General features: G+C 52.4%; 1 protein-coding gene across 1 annotated transcript; it reads right to left on the bottom strand.

Moving 5' to 3' along the window:
- Nucleotides 1-264: 264 nt before the first annotated feature.
- On the bottom strand, nucleotides 265-19828 carry sarm1 (sterile alpha and TIR motif containing 1). Its single transcript, XM_055657740.1, has 9 exons — nucleotides 19122-19828; nucleotides 15017-15632; nucleotides 10308-10520; nucleotides 9860-9951; nucleotides 9443-9678; nucleotides 7236-7335; nucleotides 4725-4914; nucleotides 3619-3740; nucleotides 265-1871 (listed from the first exon to the last, which is right to left on the bottom strand). Exons 1-9 carry the CDS (start codon nucleotides 19448-19450, stop codon nucleotides 1772-1774), a joined length of 1998 nt encoding a protein of 665 aa, XP_055513715.1. The 5' UTR covers nucleotides 19451-19828; the 3' UTR covers nucleotides 265-1771.
- Between the last annotated feature and the right edge of the window lie 869 nt (nucleotides 19829-20697).

Below are 20697 nucleotides of genomic sequence, written 5' to 3'. Positions count from 1 at the left end.
GTGAACCAAACACAGGCAAATGGAACTAGACCGGATTGCCAACTTGGTCAGCATGGATAAGGTGGGCCGAAGGGTCTGGTCCTGTGCTGTATAGTTAGTTCTATGACTCTGCGCAATGTATTTTCCTTTCCACACTGTGTTCCTATCTGAAACCTCTCTGCAGCCTCTTCTTGACCCACACAGACACCCAACTTTGTATCTTCAGCAAAAGCTTCTTGATTCATCCTGTAGGAGTAGAACAGGCAGGGCTAGGTTTTTCAATCTATCGATAGGAAATAATGTTTTTTTTAATAACTTATGACAAAACCTCTTTCCATAATCAGTAGTTTCTCATCCTAGAGCACATTTTTATTAGATCAGCAGGATATACATTGCAGTATTTGAGGGGCAATTTAATTTACCCGTCCAGAGGCCTGAGATACTTGAAGGGAATCGGGAAGGGTACAGGCAGGGAGGCAAGCAGTGTTGACCTCATTTTCCAAAAGGCTGCTGTTAACCCGGGAGGGGAGGTAAAGGCACAAGGAGTAGAGGCAGAAAATCGATAAGGAAAACATCCACGGGTAAATGGCAGAGGTCAGAGGGTCTGGGATGAACCTCAGCTGACCCGGAGGGTGGAGAGACAGAGAAAGACTGAGATCCAGGGATAAGTGGCAGAGAGAGATTGGTTCCAGAGACAAGGAGAGAAATGTGAAGAGAGAGATGGGATTCGGAGAAGTGAATGAGGAAAAGAGTAGGATCAGGAGATGGGAGCGGGGGATCGGGAGACAGGTCTGTGGGCATGCAAACAACCTAGAAGCTAAGACAGAGCTTGAGAGATGGGACAGAACATCCAAAGGGGTGAAGCGAGGCTGAGGAGTGGGTGTGGATGGAGTCCCTGGGTCAGGGAAGGGGGGGGACAGCAAATGTGCCAGGTATTGGCACGGTACTGGGGTCTTGAGGTGAGTCGGAGCAGCGGGCAAGAGGTGGGCTGTGTGTTACTGATCCTCTGGCAGACAAGCCGGCCCTGAACCCAGGGACTGACCCCACCCCCTCCGCAAACGCCCGTTTACCAGGGGAGTGATGGGTGAGGGTGTATGTTAGTACGGGTGTGTTGAGTTAGTAGGTGAGGCATGAGTGAGGGTAGATGTGGATAGGTGTGTTACAGTGGGTAGGCATTTGTGGGTAGGTGTGTGAAAGTGGGTAGATTTCAATTAGTGCGAGTCTTAAGGGGGTGTATGGGTAGGATTGCGTATGTCAGTGTGTGGGTAGGGGTGTGTCAGTATAGGTATGTATGTCAGTATAAGTGTGTGGGTAGGTGTGTGTATGTCATTATGTGTAGGAAGGGGTGTGTGTATGTCGGTGTAGACTTGTGTGTATATCCCCCATGTTGACTGCCGCTGTGGGTGCTGCAGCAGCTGAGGTGGGTGAGTCTCCCACTGCCCCGTGTGGAAGCCTCAGTGTCGGGCCAGGCCCCTCGCTGCCCCCCACCACAGTCCCCCCTCATCACGGCCACAGCCCTGAGCAGCACACCACCTCGGCAGTTGCCTCCATCTCGTCAGGCCGAACGTCTGCTGGTGACCAGGGATGACTGCCGGTGACCAGTGATAACCACTGGCCAGTGACTGCCTGTGTCCAGTGGTGACCGCTGGTGACCAGTGCTAACTGCCAGTGTCCAGCATTGACCACCAGTCACCAGCACTGACCATACACTGGAGACCAGCGCTGATCACCGGCCAGAGACCAGTGCTGACCAGTACGGGAGCTTTCCGTGCTGGAGGAGGAGGAACAGGAGTCAGGAGAACGCATCCCTCTTGGGCAGTGCAACGTTGTTCTGGGTTTGTAGGAACCGCAGGATCTTCTCGATGCTGGCGTCCTGGTACTCGTGAACCCACCTGTGACGGGGACACAAGAGGCAGAACACAAAGTGTACGGTGGAAGAATAAACATGCAATGATCTCCACATCAAATACAGTAACTACCAGGAGCACACAGGCTCCAGATTACAAAAGACCAGGAATGTTTCTTATTCATTCAGGGGAGTGTGTTTCACAAGCTGAGCCAACATCTATTACCCCTTGAGTGGCAGGTGGGGAGCTGCCTTCTTGAACCGCTGTGGTGCCACTGTGCCGTTAGGGAGAGGTTCCACATTTTTACCCAGTGACAGTAAAGGAACGGGAACATATTTCTATCAGAATGGTGTGTGGCTTGGAGGACAGCTTCCAGTGGTGGTGATGTCCCCCCCGTGCTTTTGTTGCCCTTGTCCTTCCAGCTGGTGGAGGTGGTGGGTTTGGAAGATGTTGTCTACCGAGCCTTGGTGAGTACATCCAGGACATAGGGCTGCTATGTCTTGTTTGGTGTTGAGTCTCTTGAGTACTGTTGAAGCTGCACTCATCGAGACAAGTGGCAAGCATTCCATCACTTTCCTGACTTGAGCCTTGTAGATTGTGCAAAGCTAATGTAGAGGATGTTGAGTGCAAGTTCAAGTGTTCAAGTTCATTGTCATGTGTCCCTGTATAGGACACTGAAATTCTTGCTTTGCTTCAGCACACAGAATATAGTAGGCATTTACTACAAAACAGATAAGTGTGTCCATATACCATAATATAAATATATACACATATGAATAAATAAACTGATAAAGTGCAAATGACAGAGCATGGGTTATTAATAATCAGAGTTTTGTCCGAGCCAGGTTTAATAGCCTGATGGCTGTGGGGAATGGACTAACTCCACCCAGGCAAGTGGAGTAAGTCCATACACTCAACACTTGAGCCTTGTAGATGGTGGGCAGGACACACAAGAGACTGCAGATGCTGGATTCTTGAGCAAAACACAAAGTGTTGGAGGAACTCAGTGGGTCAGGCAACATTTGTGGAGGGAATAGACAGACCATGTTTTGGGTCAGGACTCTCCTTCAGACCTTACTGAGACCTTGAGTCTGAAGAAAGGTTCAAACTCGAAATGTCATCTGTCCATTCCCTCCACAGATGGTGAACTGAGTGAGATGGGGCTTCAGGGAGTTGGGCTATTCTTTGCCACACGAATTCCCAGCCTCTGATCTGTTCTGAAGCCACATTGAATACATGGTGAATGCTTCTGATTGACACTGATCAGATGAACTGAGGAGAGGCACAAAAAGCTGCAGTAAGTCAGCTGTCAGAAAGCATCTCTGGAGAAAAGGAATAGGTGACGTTTTGGGTTTAAACCAGCATCTGCAGTTCCTTCCTGCAGGTGAACTGAGGGTATGGATTGGGACACAGATCTGTTTGGAAGCTGGGCAACTTCACATTACAAGGAAGAGTCTTGAAGTGTGACAGATTGGAAAGGAGAAAGGGGCAGTGCCGGGGTTCCATCTCTGTGAATGGTGGGAAACTATCCAGAAAGCTCTTCAAATTAGGTCATTTGGTGGGGAGCTTTAAAACAAAGGGAGGAAAAAAATCATTAACTTGGAAAGGGTGCAGAGACCATTTTTGAGGAATTTGCCAGGCCTGAGCTGTAAGGAAGTTGGGGAGGCTAGGACTATTCCTTGGAGCACCAGAGGCTCAGGGTAATTTAATAGAGAATGGATAGCTCCGATAGGGCAGATTCCCAAGGGAAGGAATGGATGCTAGGAAATGAGACATTGGGAATTCCACTTACTGAACGCCATTGAACTTGAGGATGTCTCTCATATCCTCAGGGAGCCGGCTGGGGTCTGGCCAGGAGAACTGGTCGATGATGGGGACAATGTTCTTGTTGCAGGACATTGCAAGGACGATCTCCTGTAACAAAGGCAGAGGACTAGGGTGTTAGACAGCTGAGCACGGAGCAGATCACAAACAGGTTCCTGTGGCATTGTTTGAAGGAATAGGGCGAGGCCATTCAGCCCTCGGGCTGCTGCTGTTCCAGACTTCACCACGGTGAGTCAAAGGTGGGTTCATTTTCCCATCAAACCCCATTTCCCACACACACACACACACTGACCTTCATCGGGCGACGGGTCCCACAGAAGACCTGACTGGTTCAACCCAGCACAGGTTGGAGCTGGGTCTCACTTGGTCCTCTGTGGCTCAACACTGCCCCCTAGTGTGGGAACCAACTGCTTTGTGCATAAGTCAAGAAGCCATTGGGACTCGGTCTGTCGGTGGCATCATTCTGTGCTTGCCCGGGTCAAACTGGAAATTGCAGCAGAGATCCCAGGCATATGTGCCAACTGCTGAGAGGCATAATCCCAGGCTAATTCTGTCTTCCTCTCTCCCGCATCCTGCAAGAAACCCCTTCCATCCTCCTCACTGCAACCTCCAACCCCATATTGCTCCTCCACCCCTTACTGCTTCACCATTACCCTCCCTCCATCTCCACTCACAGCACCTCCATCCCCCGCTCTGCTCCCTGGAGGGGGTGATTAATGATTGGAAGGGGTGAGGAGGTGAGTATAGGAGCATCGAGGAGGTCAGGTGGAGACGCAGTGAGGGGGCTGAGGGGTTTTAGAGGGGTGATGGTTTGGATGGGGATGAAGATGGGGTGGATGGCAATGGTTTGGAAGGTGCAAGGTGGGGTGAATTGAGCAGGGAGATGGGGGGCAGTGAGGGGATTGAAGGGCAGTGAGAGGAACAGGTGCCCCAGCAGTCTAGTTGTGCCATTGTTCTTGGTGCCCCAGGGACTGTGTTGAAGAGTGACATCTCTAACCCGGTCTCACGCCCCCTACCCACCCCCCAGTGAAGCATGGTTCCTCTTCCCTCACCCCTCCTTCTCCCCCCATTCACCTTGTGCACCCAGTCCTTCAGCTCCAAGTCGTCCATGCACTTGTCCAGAGCGTTGGCTGAGAGCACCAGCAGGAAGTTACTGGCTCGTTTCACGCTCTGCACCAGCTTGTCCTCGAACGTGCCTGCCTCCAGCTTCTCCACGTCGATGAAGACACTCAGGCCACGGAGCTGCAGGTGAACCTTCAGGAGGCTGAACACGGAGGAAGGTGAGTGTGTATGTAGACCGCTGCAGTTAACCTCAAAGCACTCACTCAACCACATCAAGAGCAACTAACAAGGAGCCCCATCCCTGTGTTAGACTGCCTCCGGACAGCATTACCAAGGATCACCGGTGGGAAACTGGGATAACATAGAACTAGTGTAGTGTGTGTGGTCAGTGTGGACCTGGTGGACCATCCAAACTTGTTTCCTTGCTGTACCTCTAAACTAAACTGACCTTGACTAGTTGCTCTATGGCCTGGTACTGCAATTCCAATGCACAAGAACACAAAAGGCTGCCGAGAGCAGTGGACCCAGCCTGGTCCATCAGGGGCAAAGCACTTCCCATCAACAAAAGCATCTACATGAGATGATGTCTCATGAAGGCGTCATCTATCATCAAGGATCACCAGCCTTGCCCTATTCTTGTTGCTAGGATCGGGCAGGAAGTATAGAAGCCTGAAGTCCCACACCACCAGGTTCTGAACCAGTAGATAGACCTCCCTCTCGCTGTCCATAGCCAGAGAGAGGGACCTGGGATAAAGGAGGAGAAGTCTCCCCTCTCAAATCCCAAAGTTCTGTTTTCTTGGTGTGTTTGTGTCTGAGCAGCAAACCCTAACCTGGTTCCACTGTCACACTTTCTGACGGAGCGACCGCAGGCAGTGAGACTGGGCCCGCACCTGTCCTCCACTATCACCCTGAGCATCGGCACACCACAGGGCTGTGTACTAAGCCCCATGCTCTACTCCCTCTTCACTCACGACTGTGTTCCTGCATTCGACACCAACACCATCGTGAAGTTTGCAGACGACACAACAGTGATTGGGCTGATCACCAACGGTGATGAAACAAAATACAGAGCCGAGGTGCAGAACCTGGCGGACTGGTGCGCACATAACAACTTGTCACTAAACACCTCCAAGACCAAGGAGCTGATTATTGACTTCAGGAGGTCCCATAATGGAGAATACGCCCCAATCTTATCAACGGGGACAGTGTGGAGAGCGTGTCCAGCTTTAGGTTTCTGGGCACTCAAATTTCAGAGGATCTCACATGGTCCACCAACACCGCTGCACTGGTCAGGCAACACGACTGTTCTTCCCCGGTGTTAAAAAGACTGGTCTGAACAGGTGCCCCCCCATTCTACCGCTGCACCACAGAGGTATTAGTATGAATCTCCAATGTATCTCAGCTGCACAGAGGCGGAGAGGCAGCTCTTTTTTATCAGAGCGCAGAGGATTCTGGGACACAGCTACCAGCCTTGGAGGGCATCTACCACACACGGTGCCTCAGGAAGGCCGTCAGCATCCTTGACTCCTCTAACCACGATTTACGGACTGCTCGAACTACTTCCTCTGCGGCAGACGTTACAATGTCCTTCTATGCCCGAACCTATCCTGAGGGGCTTTATTCCCAGACTATAGAGGCTCTGGCTGCCCTGCTGAGTGGCCAGGCCCCCCCTTGGCTGGACGGAGAGCACACACCTGTCCACTGCGATCCCGTGGACCTCCGGTTATGAAGACTTTCGGGACATCGGTTGGAATCGCATACTTTCAACGCGGCACTGATGTGCAAAATGGACATAAAATATATCTATTATTAGATTATTAGGATTATTACTATTGGCAGGACAGCGCTACAGCCATGAAAGCACTAATGCCTCCTCAGAAGATTAATGGATGTTCCAAAAGCCTCCAACACCTCTTAACCAACCTGTAGACGAATTGTTGAAAACATCCTATTGGGATGCATCATAGCTTGGTTTGGCAACAGCTCTGCCCAGGACCACAATAAATTGCCGAGAGTTGTGGATGTAGCCCAATCCATCACACAGACCAGACTTCGCATCATCAACTCCATTCACATTTCACGTTGCATCGGGAAAGCAGCCAACATAATCTAGGAGCACAACATCCCAGTCATTCCCTTCTCCCATTTCCCATTGGGCAGAAGCTACAGAAGCTTGAAAGCATGTACCACCAGATTCAGGAACAGCTTCTTCCCCGGTGTTATCAAACTACTGAACGGTTCCCCCCATAATTTGGGTATAGTCTGAATCTTCCAATGTACCTCATCACAACCCGTGCACTATTTTTTATCTGCATTTTCTCTGCATCTGCAACACCATTAAACTATATTCAGCGCTCTGGTATTTTTCTCCTTGCGCTACCTGTTGTACTTGAGTCTAACCACGATTTCCACTGTGTCTCTGCACAGGGGACAATGACCACATGTATCCTGAGGGGCTTCACGACACTCTGGCTGCCCTGCAAGTGGCCAGGCCCTGACCTTGGCTGGACGGAGAGTACCCACCTGGCCAGCTGCGATCCCGTGGACCTCCGGTAACTGATGAAGACATCGGGACTTCCATCGCAGGTTTCAACGCGGGACTGGGGCAAATTGGACAGCAGTTCTGCAAGATAAGAGGAGAAACTGTGGCACAGCGGTAGAGATGCTGCCTTACAGCGAATGCAGCGCCAGAGACCCGGGTTCGATCCCGATTGCGGGTGCTGTCTGTACGGAGTTTGAACGTTCTCCCCGTGACCTGCGTTGATTTTCTCTGAAATCGGTTTCCTTCCACGTTCCAAAGACGTACAGGTTTATTGGTTAATTGGCTTGGTAAAATGTTTTTAAAAATTGCCCCTAGTGGGTGTAGAATAGTGTTAGTGTGCGGGGATCGCTTGTCGGCGCGGTCCCGTTGGGCCGAATGGGTGGGCGGCGCAACTCACGTCGCAGCGGCCTCTGCAGTCCGTCTGTTGTTTTTTAATTTTTTGACTCGTTTGAATGTAGTTTAAAGTGTTTTTTTTTAAACTAGGTATGTGTGTGTGGGGGTGAGGGGTGGGGGGTGGGGGTGTGGGGGGGGGGTGGGGGGGTAGTGGAGGGGTGGGGGGTGGGGGGGGTGGGGTGGGGTGGGGTGTGTGGGGACGGGAGGAACTTTTAAAATCTTTCCCCTGCACGGAGAACCCGACCTTTTCTCTGTCGGGTCTCCGTTGTTGTTGGGGCCTAGCACCGTGGAGCGGCCTCCAACCAGAACGACCTGCGGACTTACTTACCATCGCGGAGCTGGCCGAGTTCAGAGCGGGAGGAGCTGTGGTGGCGCGCTGCTGCAGCCCGACCCCAGAGATTCGGAGGCTCCAACCGCAGTTCTGGTGGACAGTAACACCGGGAGCCCGTGGGTCCCTGCTGGGAGACCGCTTTTCGGGGCTTCCGCAATGGCGACTTCTCCCGCCCGAGTTGCGGGGTTGAAAATTACCTGGAGCGGGGCCTTACATCATCACCCGGCGCCGCTTTAATGGCCGCGGGACTTGCAAGCGCCGGCCAGGGGGCTCCAACACCAAGACCCGGAGCGTGGCCTTGCATCACCCCGTGCTGCTTTAATGGCCGCGGGACACTTACCATCGCCCGCCGGGGGCTTTGACTCTGACATCGGGAGGAGAATGAGGAGTGCAGGGGAGAGATAAGACTTTGCCTTCCATCACAGTGAGGAGGAGATTCACTGTGATGGATGTTCGTGTAAATTGTGTTGTGTCTTGGTTCTTTTTCTTGCGTGTATGACTGCAGAAACCAAATTTCATTTGAACCTCAATGAGGTTCAAATGACAACAAATAAATTGTATTGTATTGTATTGTGTAGATGGAGGCTCCGCCAGAGCCCAGCCTGTGAATGCAGAGCAGAACAGCAGACGGCCAACCATGTCATCTCTGGGTGCCCGCTCTACCACCCACCAAATGGAGCTCAGGGCCCGGCAGACATTGACACAGAGACAAAACCCTGGCTGCTCAACACCCAGCTTGAGATCTAACTATTCCATTGGTTTATGTTTCATTCGCTAGAAGAAGAAGAAGACTCGCTGTATCTCTAAATTAAACTAAATTGAACTAAACATGACGTTAGAGGTCAGGTCTAGGTGTGAGTGAGTTCACCACATCAATCAAAGATCACATTAGTCATCACAGGATGTGGCCTTCCCTGGCGTTTACCGCCCATCTTTACTCTCCCGTTGGAAAGGTGATGAGGGGAGTCATCTTCTTGAGGCACTGTGGTCCTGCTACTGAAGGTGCTCCCACCCTGCTGTAGGGGATGGGTGGACGGGTCCAGGACCATGAGCGGACAAGGCTGCTCTGCAGAGTTTGACAGGACAGTGCGGAGAGGTGCGATCTCTGTTTACTGCAAGCAAGCCTCAGCAGCATGAAGAGATTACAGCCCCCCTCACTGGAGGAGCAGAGCGAGGGAGAGAGAGAGAGAGAGAGAGGCAGTCAGCGGGAGTCTGGAGGTGAAATGGTGACAAACTCCTCGGCCACAGTGCAAGGTAGATACTCAGCACCGGTAAATACTGAATCCCTCGCTAATGTTCAGGAAACATTAGGACAGGTTTAGAGGGATATGGGCCAAACGCAGGCAGATGGCAGTAGTGTACCTGGGACATGTTGGTTGGCGTGGACATGTTGGGCCAAAGTGCCTGTTTCCACACTGTATGACTCTAGGACTCTAATGTCCTGGTGAATGCTCTGCCTCTCACCCTGTCCGGTGGCGTAGATCCGAGCCCGGTGAATTCCGTTCTCAATCCGGCAGTCCGATACTAGTTGCTCCTCCGTCACGCCAGATAGAGTTCCCTTGCCAATGCCGCAGTGCACCAGGTTGTAGGTGTACTGCCGAAAGTGGGGGTCGATGCTGCCCAACCAGTCCGACAGGCTACTGGGATCACACGTGGTGTAATTGGCATTGGTCTTTAACTCACTCAGTTCCCGGGTAAACCTTCAAAAATAAAACAAGATTGTCTCTCTTAAAAACAACATCCCTTTATAGTGAAATTTAAATGCCTCAACTGTCCCATCTCACACTCCCAGTGTAAGTCACACAGTGAAGCTCCCTCTACTTTTCATCTTAAGGTCACAATGGGTTGTTCTGCAAAGATATAAAAAGGATATTTCCGCACCTTCTTCGAGTGATACTGGATTGTATGCCCAAGTCTTCCTTTAATTCCAAGTCAGAAACCAACAGCAGGAGGTCTCCGTCAACTTGTAGGTCCTGGCAGAGAGAGAAATCAGTTAGTGGAATAGGGCTGTGGGTTACACCCGAGTTACACCCGAGTTACACCTACGTTACACCCGGATCCCGGCCGCTTTGAGCCGTATTACACCCACTTTATGCCCCAATCCAAGATGCTCTGTGCCCGCGTTATGCCCTGTTAGCCAACATCACACCAGTATTATGCCCTGGTACCAGCTGCTCTGTGCTTGCGTTACAGCACATTACACCCAGATCCCACTCGTTACCCCTGTATCCCGGTTACGTGCCCGCATTACACCCGGATTCCAGTTGCTCCAGGCCCGCGCTACACCCAGATTCCCACCACTCCATGTCCGCTCCCCTGCACCGCTCACCCAGAACCTCTCGCAGTAGGTGGCGAATCCGACCTGCTGCAGCCAGGTCTGCACCTCCAACGGCTTCCAGTTGGGGACGTTGGGGGAGAGTCTCCGCGGGATGTCCTCTCCCATCAGGCACAAGGCCTTCTTGGCCAGCGTGGAGGTGGTGGCGTGGCCCGAGTAGCTCACGATCCGCTTCAGGCTCTGCGCTGCTCCCACCTCATGGAAGATCTGGAACAGGCACGGCGGGTTCAGACTGCTCCATCGCCCTACCCCCTACAGAGATGGACCCCCACCCCATCCCACACACTCCAACCTAGACAGCCCACCCTACAGACCCCACATCCCACAGACATGGACCCCACCCAGCCAGACACATAACGCCCACCCTGCCCAGACACCCAGATACAGACCCCCAACAAGACACAGATGTGGAGCACCTCAGCCAGGCCCAGAGCACACAGATACAGACCCCCACCCAGACATGTTTCACTGCTCCATGACACTCTGCGGAGATGCAAAAGGCAGTATTGCAGGGTCATTTGGCTCTGCATTTGTCCAAGAGATGTGCATTAGTGTGCCTGCAGGGTGGGTAATGAAGTAAGCACATACAGTGGGTATTGTTAGTGGGGTTTGGAAAGGAATGCAGCAGCGATAGGACTGGTATTGCGACATGAGACAAGAGGAACTGCAGATGCTGGAATCTTGCGCAATACACAAAGTGCTGGAGTAACTCAAGCGGTCAGGCAGCAGCATCAGTAACAAGCTCATCAGGAAGGCTGGCTCTGTCCTGGGGGCATTGTTGGATACATGGGAGGTGGTCTTGGAGGGGAGGATGGTTCTCAAACTGTGGAGCATCCTGGACAATACAGCTCCCATGTCACACTGGTCAACCTGAGGAGCACCTTCAGCAACAGAATGGTTCCACCAAGATACAGGACAGAACGCCACAGGAGATCCTTCTTCCCTGTGGCTATCAAACTGTACAACTCCTCCCCCTTCTGTGGTGGGGTAGACTGAGACTGACTCTTCCCCCCCTCCACCTCCTCAATTTGGCAATCCCCAGGGCATTTCCACTCGTCACTTTAAATTCATGTTTCATGTATTTTGTGCTTTTTAAGACTTGGCAAATTAATTTCCCTCCTGCGATAAATAATTCGGAGATAAATTCAGAGTGGCGGCGCGGCTCTGGCTGCAGCGGCTTACCGGCGGTCCCGTTGTCTTTGTGTTTTTTATGTTGTTTATTTTGTTTGGTTAGTCTAGTTTTTGGTTTTAGCTTGTGTGTTTTTTGGGGGGGGGGGGGGTTGAAACGGGGTTTGCAGTCTCTCCCTGCGGGGGAATACGACCTTTTTGTCGTATTCCCCTTCTCTGCCTCCGTCTGTGCTGAGGCCTAATGGAGCTGACGACCTCGAGGCTCCGGAGGCAGAGCACCGTCAGGACTCGCCCTGAGCTCGCTCCCGTGAGGGTGGTCCGGCTCAGGGCTGGAAGAGGTTGGGACGCTCCCGTGAGGACGGCCAGCCCGAGGATGGAACGAGGCTCCCGTCGGAGCGGCCGAGCTCGGGAAGGTGCGGCGCTGGCAGCCCGAGGGAGGTTCGGCGCCCAAGTCAGGGCAGCCCAGCCCGGGGAAGAAGCGACGCCCAAGTCGGGGCGGCCCGGTCCGGGGGAGAAGCGACGCCCAAGTCGGGGCGGCCCGGTCCGGGGGAGAAGCGACGCCCAAGTCGGGGCGGCCCAGCCCGAGGCTGAAGACGGAGCAGTACTCACGTGAGGGTGGCTGGGACGGTGTTCTGGCGGCGGTGGCCTGAGTCCGGGGTTCGGCCGCGGGCCAGCGGCTGCGTCTGCAGGACTGGTGGGCGGCAGCTTCAACCACCCCAGGCCGCGGTGTTTGAGCCGCGGGACTGTTCTTAACATCGCGGGGGGGGGGGGGGGGGGTATCGCCCCAGCGCAGAGAGAGAAGAGGAGGGAAGAGACTACAGACCTAAGACTTTTGCCTCCATCACAGTGAGGAGATGCTGGGTGGACTCACTGTGGTGAATGTTATATGTGTGTTTATTGTTGTTTTATTGTATGGTATTATATGTATGACTGCTGCAATTTCGTTCAGACTTCGGTCTGAATGACAATAAAAAGCTATCTATCTATCTATCTAAAGTAGTATTGTATGGTATGTAATGAATAGGCAATGTTTTCAGTCAGGACCCGCCTTCAAACTGATTGTAGTAAGGTGGAGAAAGCTGCAATATAGAGGTTGGGGGGGGGGGGGGGGGGGGGGGGCAAAGCACGGCGAGTGATAGGTGGATGCAGGTGAGGGGGGTGGGTTGATTGTCAAATGGGTGGAGTACATGACGAAGGCTAGAGGTGAATAGTAGACAAAAGGGTGTCAGAGAAGGATAGAAGGGGAGTTAAATATGAAGCCAGAGGGTGGGATATAGATGGAAGGGGGTGGGGGTCGGGGAGAAAGTGGATAAGGATAGTGAGAGAAATGGGTGGGTACTGGGGTAGAGGGTGCATGAGAAAAAAAGAGAAAGAAGTGGGAGTGTTACATACAATTGGAAAATTCAATTTTCATCCCATTGGGTTGAAAGCTACCCAGCCGCAATATGAGGTGCTGTTCCTCCAGTTTGCATGTGTCCTCACTGTGGCAATGGAGGAGATCCAGAACAGAGATGCTGGTGTGGGAATGGGAAAGGGAGTTAGCAACCAGGAGATCCAGCAGGCCCTGTAGTTACAGGGTTAGATCCTGTTCCCTGCAGTCATGACCAGGGGTCTGCTGAGGACCAGGGCTCAGAGGCTGGAGAGGAAGGTGGAGTGGGAGGGAGGGAGAGGGCCATTGTGTCATCCATGTGACATTTCTAGTGCAAGGAAGGTTCTGCTGGTGTTGTGTGAGCTGCAAGGATCCAAATTACAAAGTTGAACCTCAAAGGTAATAATCAATGGAGGAAAGGTTCAGAGTTGAACGGAAAGCATAAGGACCATTGTGGGAGAAATAGTTTCAGCTCTTAGGGCACCTGCACTGGGAATGAGGAGATTGTTCCACTGGAACAGCCTGCATTTGAATGGCTTTTAAGGTCGGCTGTAACTAAAACTAGTTGGATTAGGGAGGGCAGAGTCCTCTCATGAGGGAAAATTCAGAGAGATGATGGCGCATTGCAGTGAAACAGGTCATGATAAACACTCTGCAGATGGAACGATCACACAAAGAGAATGGGCAGGAAACTACGGAGAATTGATGGATCTTTATCTGATTAGAGGCAGCATTTGTGCCAAGATAAATTAATTAATGGCACCTTAGGAATAATTTGGCAGAACCTACTCATACTTACGGAGATGCGGTTGTAAAATGACTGAGGTTGTGAATTAAATATTCCGGGATAGTTAACGTCTGGAGGAGAAGAGTCAGATACTAGGATGGAACAGTCAAAGACCAGAGTGCATAGGTTTAAGGTCAGAGGAGTATTAGCTTTAAAGAGAGGTTGAACAATTTGGATTATTTTCTCTGGGGCATCAGATGTTGAGGGGACCTGATAGAAGTATATAAAATAATTATATTTTTAAGGCAGAGATAGATATTTTCATGATTAGTGCGGGTGTTAGGGGTTATGGGGATGAGGCAGGAGAATAGGGCTAAGAGGGAAAGATAGATCAGGGGTGATTGAATGGTCAGAGTAGACTTCCTCCAGTTTGATGACCTGGAAAAGATCATCCACACATTCATCTCCTCCCGCCTAGATTACTGCAACTCCCTTTACACTGGCATCAGCCAATCTTCCCTGCCCTGCCTGCAACTGGTCCAAAATGCCGCAGCGAGACTCCTGACGGGCACCCGAAAAAGGGACCACATCACCCCGATCCTGGCCTCTCTCCACTGGCTCCCTGTGCGGTTCCGTATAAACTTCAAGATCCTCCTCCATGTCTACAAAGCCCTCAATGGGCTTGCCCCCACCTACATAAAAAGTCTTCTCACCCACCACTCCACCTCCAGGCCCCTCAGATCAGCCGACTTGGGGTTGCTGAATATCCCGCGGTCTAGGCATAAGCTCAGGGGCGACCGCGCCTTTGCGGTTGCAGCCCCTAGACTGTGGAACAGCATCCCCCTTCCCATCAGAACTGCCCCCTCCATCGACTCTTTTAAGTCAAGACTAAAGACTTATCTATACTCCCAAGCCTTTCCTGATGTCCTCTGAGTGAGGGCTACATGTATATATGTATGTAGTTTGTTTTGTTGTACTATTCTTATAACAAATGTAAAGCACTTTGCCAACGAGAGTTGTTTTTTTAAATGTGCTATATAAATAAATGTGACTTGACTTGACTAGACTTGATGGGCCGAATGGCCTAATTCTGCTCCTATCGCATATGACTTTATGATCTTATGAGAGGTATAGATAGAGTAACAGGTCAGAACGTTTTTCCCAGGGTGGAAATGTCAAAGAGTAGAGGGCATAATTTTCTGGTGAGAGTTAAAGAAATGTGCAAGATAAGAGTCTTTTTTTTACACAGTGGTGGATTTTTTTAGAGTGGTGAGTGCCTGGAACATGCTGCCAAGGGTGGTGGTAGAGGCAGATGCACTAGTGATGCTCTAGAGCCTCCAACTCTTGATTCCTTAGATCTCTCATTTCCCTCCTGGTCCCTGTGACCTCTCCCTTCCCTTGGTACGAGACCCCTGCCGTCACTCCCTCTGACCCCTTCCCCCTCCTCTCCCCACACAACCCCTCGCCCCGTCCTGGTACCTGCGTCTTGTTCTGCCGAGCCTTCAGTGCAGCCTCGACACAGAGGTAGAAAGCGGCGATGCACTGGGCCTCCACCCTGGAGCTGTCGAGGAGCTGCACCAGGCGTTGTAGCTCACACGCCGTGCGTCCCTGCGAGTTCTCCGCACTGTCCAGCCAGGTCTGCACAAACCCCTCGGGCTGCAGGGAGGCGATGAATGGCTCCACCAGGTCCAAGGTGCCTGACCTCTCCACCTCCCTCTCGATCTCCTTGTTGGTGGCCAGCACGGTGATGGCCAGGCAGGCGTGGAACTGCACCGTCTTGTCCTTGGCAAAGGCCAGGGGGAAGAGCCAGTCGGCGGCCTTCTTCTCCACCATCAGCCGCTGGTTGGCGTGGCCGCCATGCATGGCGCAGTTGGCGAGGGCAGTGGCGCAGTGCCGTAGGATGGTGGTATCCTTGCTGCGGCACCAGTAAAGGATGAAGTCCAGGCCGCCGTTGGTGATGAGGAGATGCGAGGTCACCTCGGACTGCTTGAACATGTGCTGCAGCAGGCCGGACACGATGGCCGCCAGCGCGGCATCCTCCCTCTCCATCGACAGCTGCAAGATGGCGGGCAGGCCCGTGCGCGCCAAGCGGTCCCTGCCAGGGGGAGGGGGGGGGAGAACCATCAGAGGTCAGGGGGACCAGCGGTGAACTGAGACCACCAATGTGGCACCACCCACCAGCATCGGCACAGGACCCAAACATCCCTATCCCAGCACTGTGGGAGGGGCAGTTCACAAATTCACAAGTTACAGGAGTAGAATTAGGCCATTCAGCCCATCGAGTCCACTCCGCCATTCAATCATGGCTAATCTCTGCCTCCTAATCCCATTTTCCTGCCTTCTCCCCATAATCCTTGACACCCGTTCTAATCAAGAATTTGTCTATCTCTGCCTTACAAATATCCACTGACTTGGCCTCCACAGCCCTTTGTGGCAATGAGTTCCACAGATTAACTACCCTCCGACTAAATATGTTACTCCTCACTTTGTTTCTAAAAGAGCATCCTTTAATTCTGAGGCTATGACCTCTGGTCCTAGACTCTCCCACCAGTGGAAACATCCTTTCCACATCCACTCTATGTATACCTTTCATTATTCTGTATGTTTCAATGAGGTCCTCCCTCAACATTCTAAACTCCAGCGAGTAGAGGCCCAATGCGGTCAAATGCTCCTCATAGGTTAACCCACTCATTCCTAGAATCATTCTTGTAAACCTCCTCTGGACCCTCTCCAGAGACAACACATCCTCAGATATGGGGCCCAAATCTGCCCACAGCACTTTAAATGCGGCCTGACCAGCGCCTTATAGAGCCTCAGCATTACATCTCAGTTTTTGTATTCCTGTCCTCTTGGTATAAATGCTAGCATTGAATTTGCCTTTCTTACTACTGATTCGACTTGCAAATTAACCTTTTGGGAGTCCTGCAACCAGCACTCCCAAGTTCCTTTGCACCTCCGATTTCTGGATTTTATAAAATTACTTACACTTTTATTCTTATTACCAAAATGCATGACTCCGCACTTTGCTAACCTGAATTTCATCGGCCACTTTTCTGCCCAATCTCCTAATCTGTCCAAATCCTTCTGCAGAGTCCTTGCTTCCTCAACACTGCCTACCCCTCCACCTGTCTTAGCATCATCTGCAAACTTGCCACAAAGCCTTCAATCCCCTGATCCAAATCATTAATATACAACGTGAAGACCAGCGGCCCCAGCACCGACCCTTGCGGAACTCCACTAGTCACTGGCAGCCAACCGGAAATAGCGCATTTAATTACAACTTTTTGCCTTCTACCATCCAGGTATCCAGCAATCCATGTTAGTATCTTCCCTTCAATACCTGCCTCCCCTCTGTCTGTCCTGCTACTAACTTCCTCAAAGAACTCCAGCAGATTCGACAGGCAAGATCTTACCTTCACAAAACCATGATGATTGGCCTATTTTATTGTGAACTTCCAAATGCTGCGTAACCTCATCCTTTATAATTGACTCTAAAATCTTACCAACCACCAGTCAGGCTAACTGGCCTATAGTTTCTGCTCTGAAGAAGGCTCTCAAACCGAAATGTTTCTCTCCAGCGATGATGCCTGGCCCGCTGTGTTACTCCAGTTTTTTGTGTCTATCTGTAGTTTCCACTCTTCTGCTGTGCATCCTTCTTGTACAGCAGGGAGATATTCGCCATTTTCCAATCTGCAGGAACCACTCCTAACTCTAGTGAATCTTGAAATATCATAACTAATGCCTCCGCGATCTCTGAGGCCACCTCCTTCAGAACCCTGGGGTCCAAATGACATCCACCCTCAGACCTTTCAGTTTTCCAAGCACCTTCCCCTTAGTAATCACCACTCCACTAAATTACACCCTCTGACTCTAGGATTGCAGGCACATTGCTGGTGTCTTCCACTATGAAGACTGATGCAAACAAGTTATTCAATTCCTCTGCCAATTCTTGATTTCCCATTATCACTTGTCCTGCATCATTCTCCAGCGGCCCAACATCCACTATTTTTTACTCTTGATTTAACCGTAGAAACTCTTGCTATTCTCTTTTATATTATGGGCCTGCTTACATTTGCATTTCATCTTTTCTCACCCTATTGTCCTTAAGAACCTTTTGTTGTTCTTTAAAATCATCCCAATCCTATGGCTTCCCACTAATCTTTGCAATGCTATATATGCCTTCTCTTTTGCTTTTCTGTTGTCCTTGACTTCCCTTGTCAGCTATAGTCATCTTATTCTCCCCCTGGAATGAAATGATCCCGCACCTTCCGAATTATCCGCAGAGATTTCTGCCATTGCTGATCCACCATCATTCGCAACTTTCCAGACATAGAAACATAGAAACATAGAAAATAGGTGCAGGAGTAGGCCATTCGGCCCTTCGAGCCTGCACCACCATTCGATATGATCATGCCTGATCATCCAACTCAGTATCCCAACCCTGCCTTCTCTCCATACCCCCTTATCCCTTTAGCCACAAGGGCCATATCTAACTCCCTCTTAAATATAGCCAATGAACTGGCCTCAACTACCTTCTGTGGCAGAGAATTCCACAGATTCGCCACTCTCTGTGTAAAAAATGATTTTCTCATCTCGGTCCTAAAAGACTTCCCTCTTATCCTTAAGCTGTGACCCTAGTTCTGGACTTCCCCAACATCGGGAATAATCTTCCTGTCCAACCCCTTAAGGATTTTGTAAGTTTCTATAAGATCCCCCCTCAATCTTCTGAATTCCAGCGTGTACAAGCCAAGTCTATCCAGTCTTTCTTCATATGAAAGTCCTGCCATCCCAGGAATCAGTCTGGTGAACCTTCTCTGTACTCCCTCTACGGCAAGAATGTCTTTCCTCAGATTAGGAGACCAAAACTGTATGCAATACTCCAGGTGTGGTCTCACCAAGACCCTGTACAACTGCAGTAGAATCCTCCCTGCTCATATACTCAAATCCCTTTGCTATGAACGATCTTTGCCAGTTCCTCCCTCATACCTCGGAAGTCACCTTTGCTCATCTGTAATACCGACACATCCGATTTCACCTTCTCCCTTTCAAATTGTAGGTTAAATCTAATCATATTGTGGTATCTACCGCCTAGTAGTTCCTTTACCTCAAGTTCTCTTATTCAATGTACACTAAATCTAAATTGCCGTATCAATGGTCGGCTCCATGACAAGACGCTCAAAGAAACTATCTCGGATGCACTCTACAAATTAACTCTCTTGGGCGGTGAGGGAGCCCCGCGCTGTGGGAGGGGCGGTGAGGGAGGGGCGGTGAGGGAGCGCCGCGCTGTGGGAGGGGCGGTGAGGGAGCGCCGCGCTGTGGGGAGGGGCGGTGAGGGAGCGCCGCGCTGTGGAGGGTGAGATGAGGGAGCGCCGCGCTGTGGGAGGGGGCGGTGAGGGAGCGCCGCGCTGTGGGAGGGGGCGGGACTGAGGGAGCGCCGCGCTGTGGGAGGGGCGGGACTGAGGGAGCGCCGCGCTGTGGGAGGGGCGGTGAGGGAGCGCCGCGCTGTGGGAGGGGCGGTGAGGGAGCGCCGCGCTGTGGTAGGGGCGATGAGGGAGCGCCGCGCTGTGGGAGGAGGGGGACTCACCTGTTCTCTGTGATCAGGACCTGCTCCAGCAGTTTCCCCGCCTCGTAGCGGGTGTCGGTGCCCCGGGACTGCATCATCTCCATGAGCAGCTCCAGCGCGCCCTGTAGCCGGATCTCTCGGCACAGAGCGGACGCCACCTCCCGGCCCCGGCCCGGCAGCTGCCAGGCCTCCTTCACCAGGTGGTGGATGTAGGCCAAGTGTGTTCGCTTTCCTTCCTCTGTGCGATCCTGCCGCAGGGCCGACAGAGCCTCCCGCAGGTCCTGCGCCGGCACCAGCTCCGGGCTGGGCGGGCTCGCCGCCGGCTTCTTGCGCCGGGTTTGGCTCAGCATGGCCGCGGGGACTGAGCGTACTCGGGTCACCCGGGACAGGAGCGAGTAACCCAGGGACAGGACTGGGTCACCCCGAGATGCCCGAGACAGGACCGGCTCAACCCCCAGATATCCGGATTAGAACCAGTCACCCCGGGACAGGACCAGGACACCCGGACAGAACCGAATTACCCTGAGATACCCGGGGCAGGACCGCAACGCTGGGAAAGGACCGGGTCACCCCCAGATACCCGGGATCGAGTCACTCCAGGACAAAACCGGGTAACACAGGGACAGCACCGGGTCTCCCCGACACAGGACCGGGTTTGGCCTGAGGTCCAGGTCCAGATCGGGGTTGGGTCTGGAGTGTGGCCGGACCGGGTGGGCGAGGGGGCGGGCGGGCGGGCGGCCCCGGGACGGGAGCGGGTGGGCGGACGGTCTGGGTCCGGGAGCGGCGGCTTCAGTCCTTGGACAGCGACAGGGAGAAAGTGCGCAGCCGCAGGATGGCGTCAGCGTGAGGGGGAGGGGAGGGGAGAACTAGGGAGCAACAGCAGAGGGGAGAGGAAGGCAGGGGAGGGGAGGGGAGGGGAGGGGAAGGCAGGGGAGGGGGAGGGGAGGGGAGGGGAAGGCAGGGGAGGGGGAGGGAGAGGGAGGCAGGGAGAGAAGGAGGGGAGGGGAGGGGAGAGGAGGAAGGCAGGGGAGGGGAGGGGGAGAGGAAGGCAGGGGAGGGGAGGGGAGGGGAGGGGAGAGGAAGGCAGGGGAGGGGAGGGGGAGGAAGGCAGGGGAGGGGAGCTCTGGTTGTCTCTCTGAGGGAGGGGTCCTCAACCAGATTGATTCCTGGGATGTCAGGACTTTCATACGAAGAAAGACTGGATAGACTCGGATTGTACTCGCTAGAATTTACAAGATTGAGGGGGGATCTTATAGAAACTTACAAAATTCTTAAGGGGTTGGACAGGCTAGATGCAGGAAGATTGTTCCCGATGTTGGGGAAGTCCAGAACTAGGGGTCACAGTTTAAGGATAAGGGGGAAATCTTTTAGGACCGAGATGAGGAAAACATTTTTCACACAGAGAGTGGTGAATCTGTGGAACTCTCTGCCACAGAAGGCAGTTGAGGCCAGTTCATTGGCTATATTTAAGAGGGAGTTAGATGTGGCCCTTGTGGCTAAAGGGATCAGGGAGTATGGAGAGAAGGCAGGTACAGGATACTGAGTTGGATGATCAGCCATGATCATATTGAATGGCGGTGCAGGCTTGAAGGGCCGA

This window comes from Leucoraja erinacea, chromosome 28 (genome assembly GCF_028641065.1).
Source record: "Leucoraja erinacea ecotype New England chromosome 28, Leri_hhj_1, whole genome shotgun sequence".
NCBI lineage: Eukaryota > Metazoa > Chordata > Chondrichthyes > Rajiformes > Rajidae > Leucoraja > Leucoraja erinaceus.
Note: the sequence above shows the minus strand (reverse complement) of the source record. Positions and strands in the feature narration are given on the sequence as shown.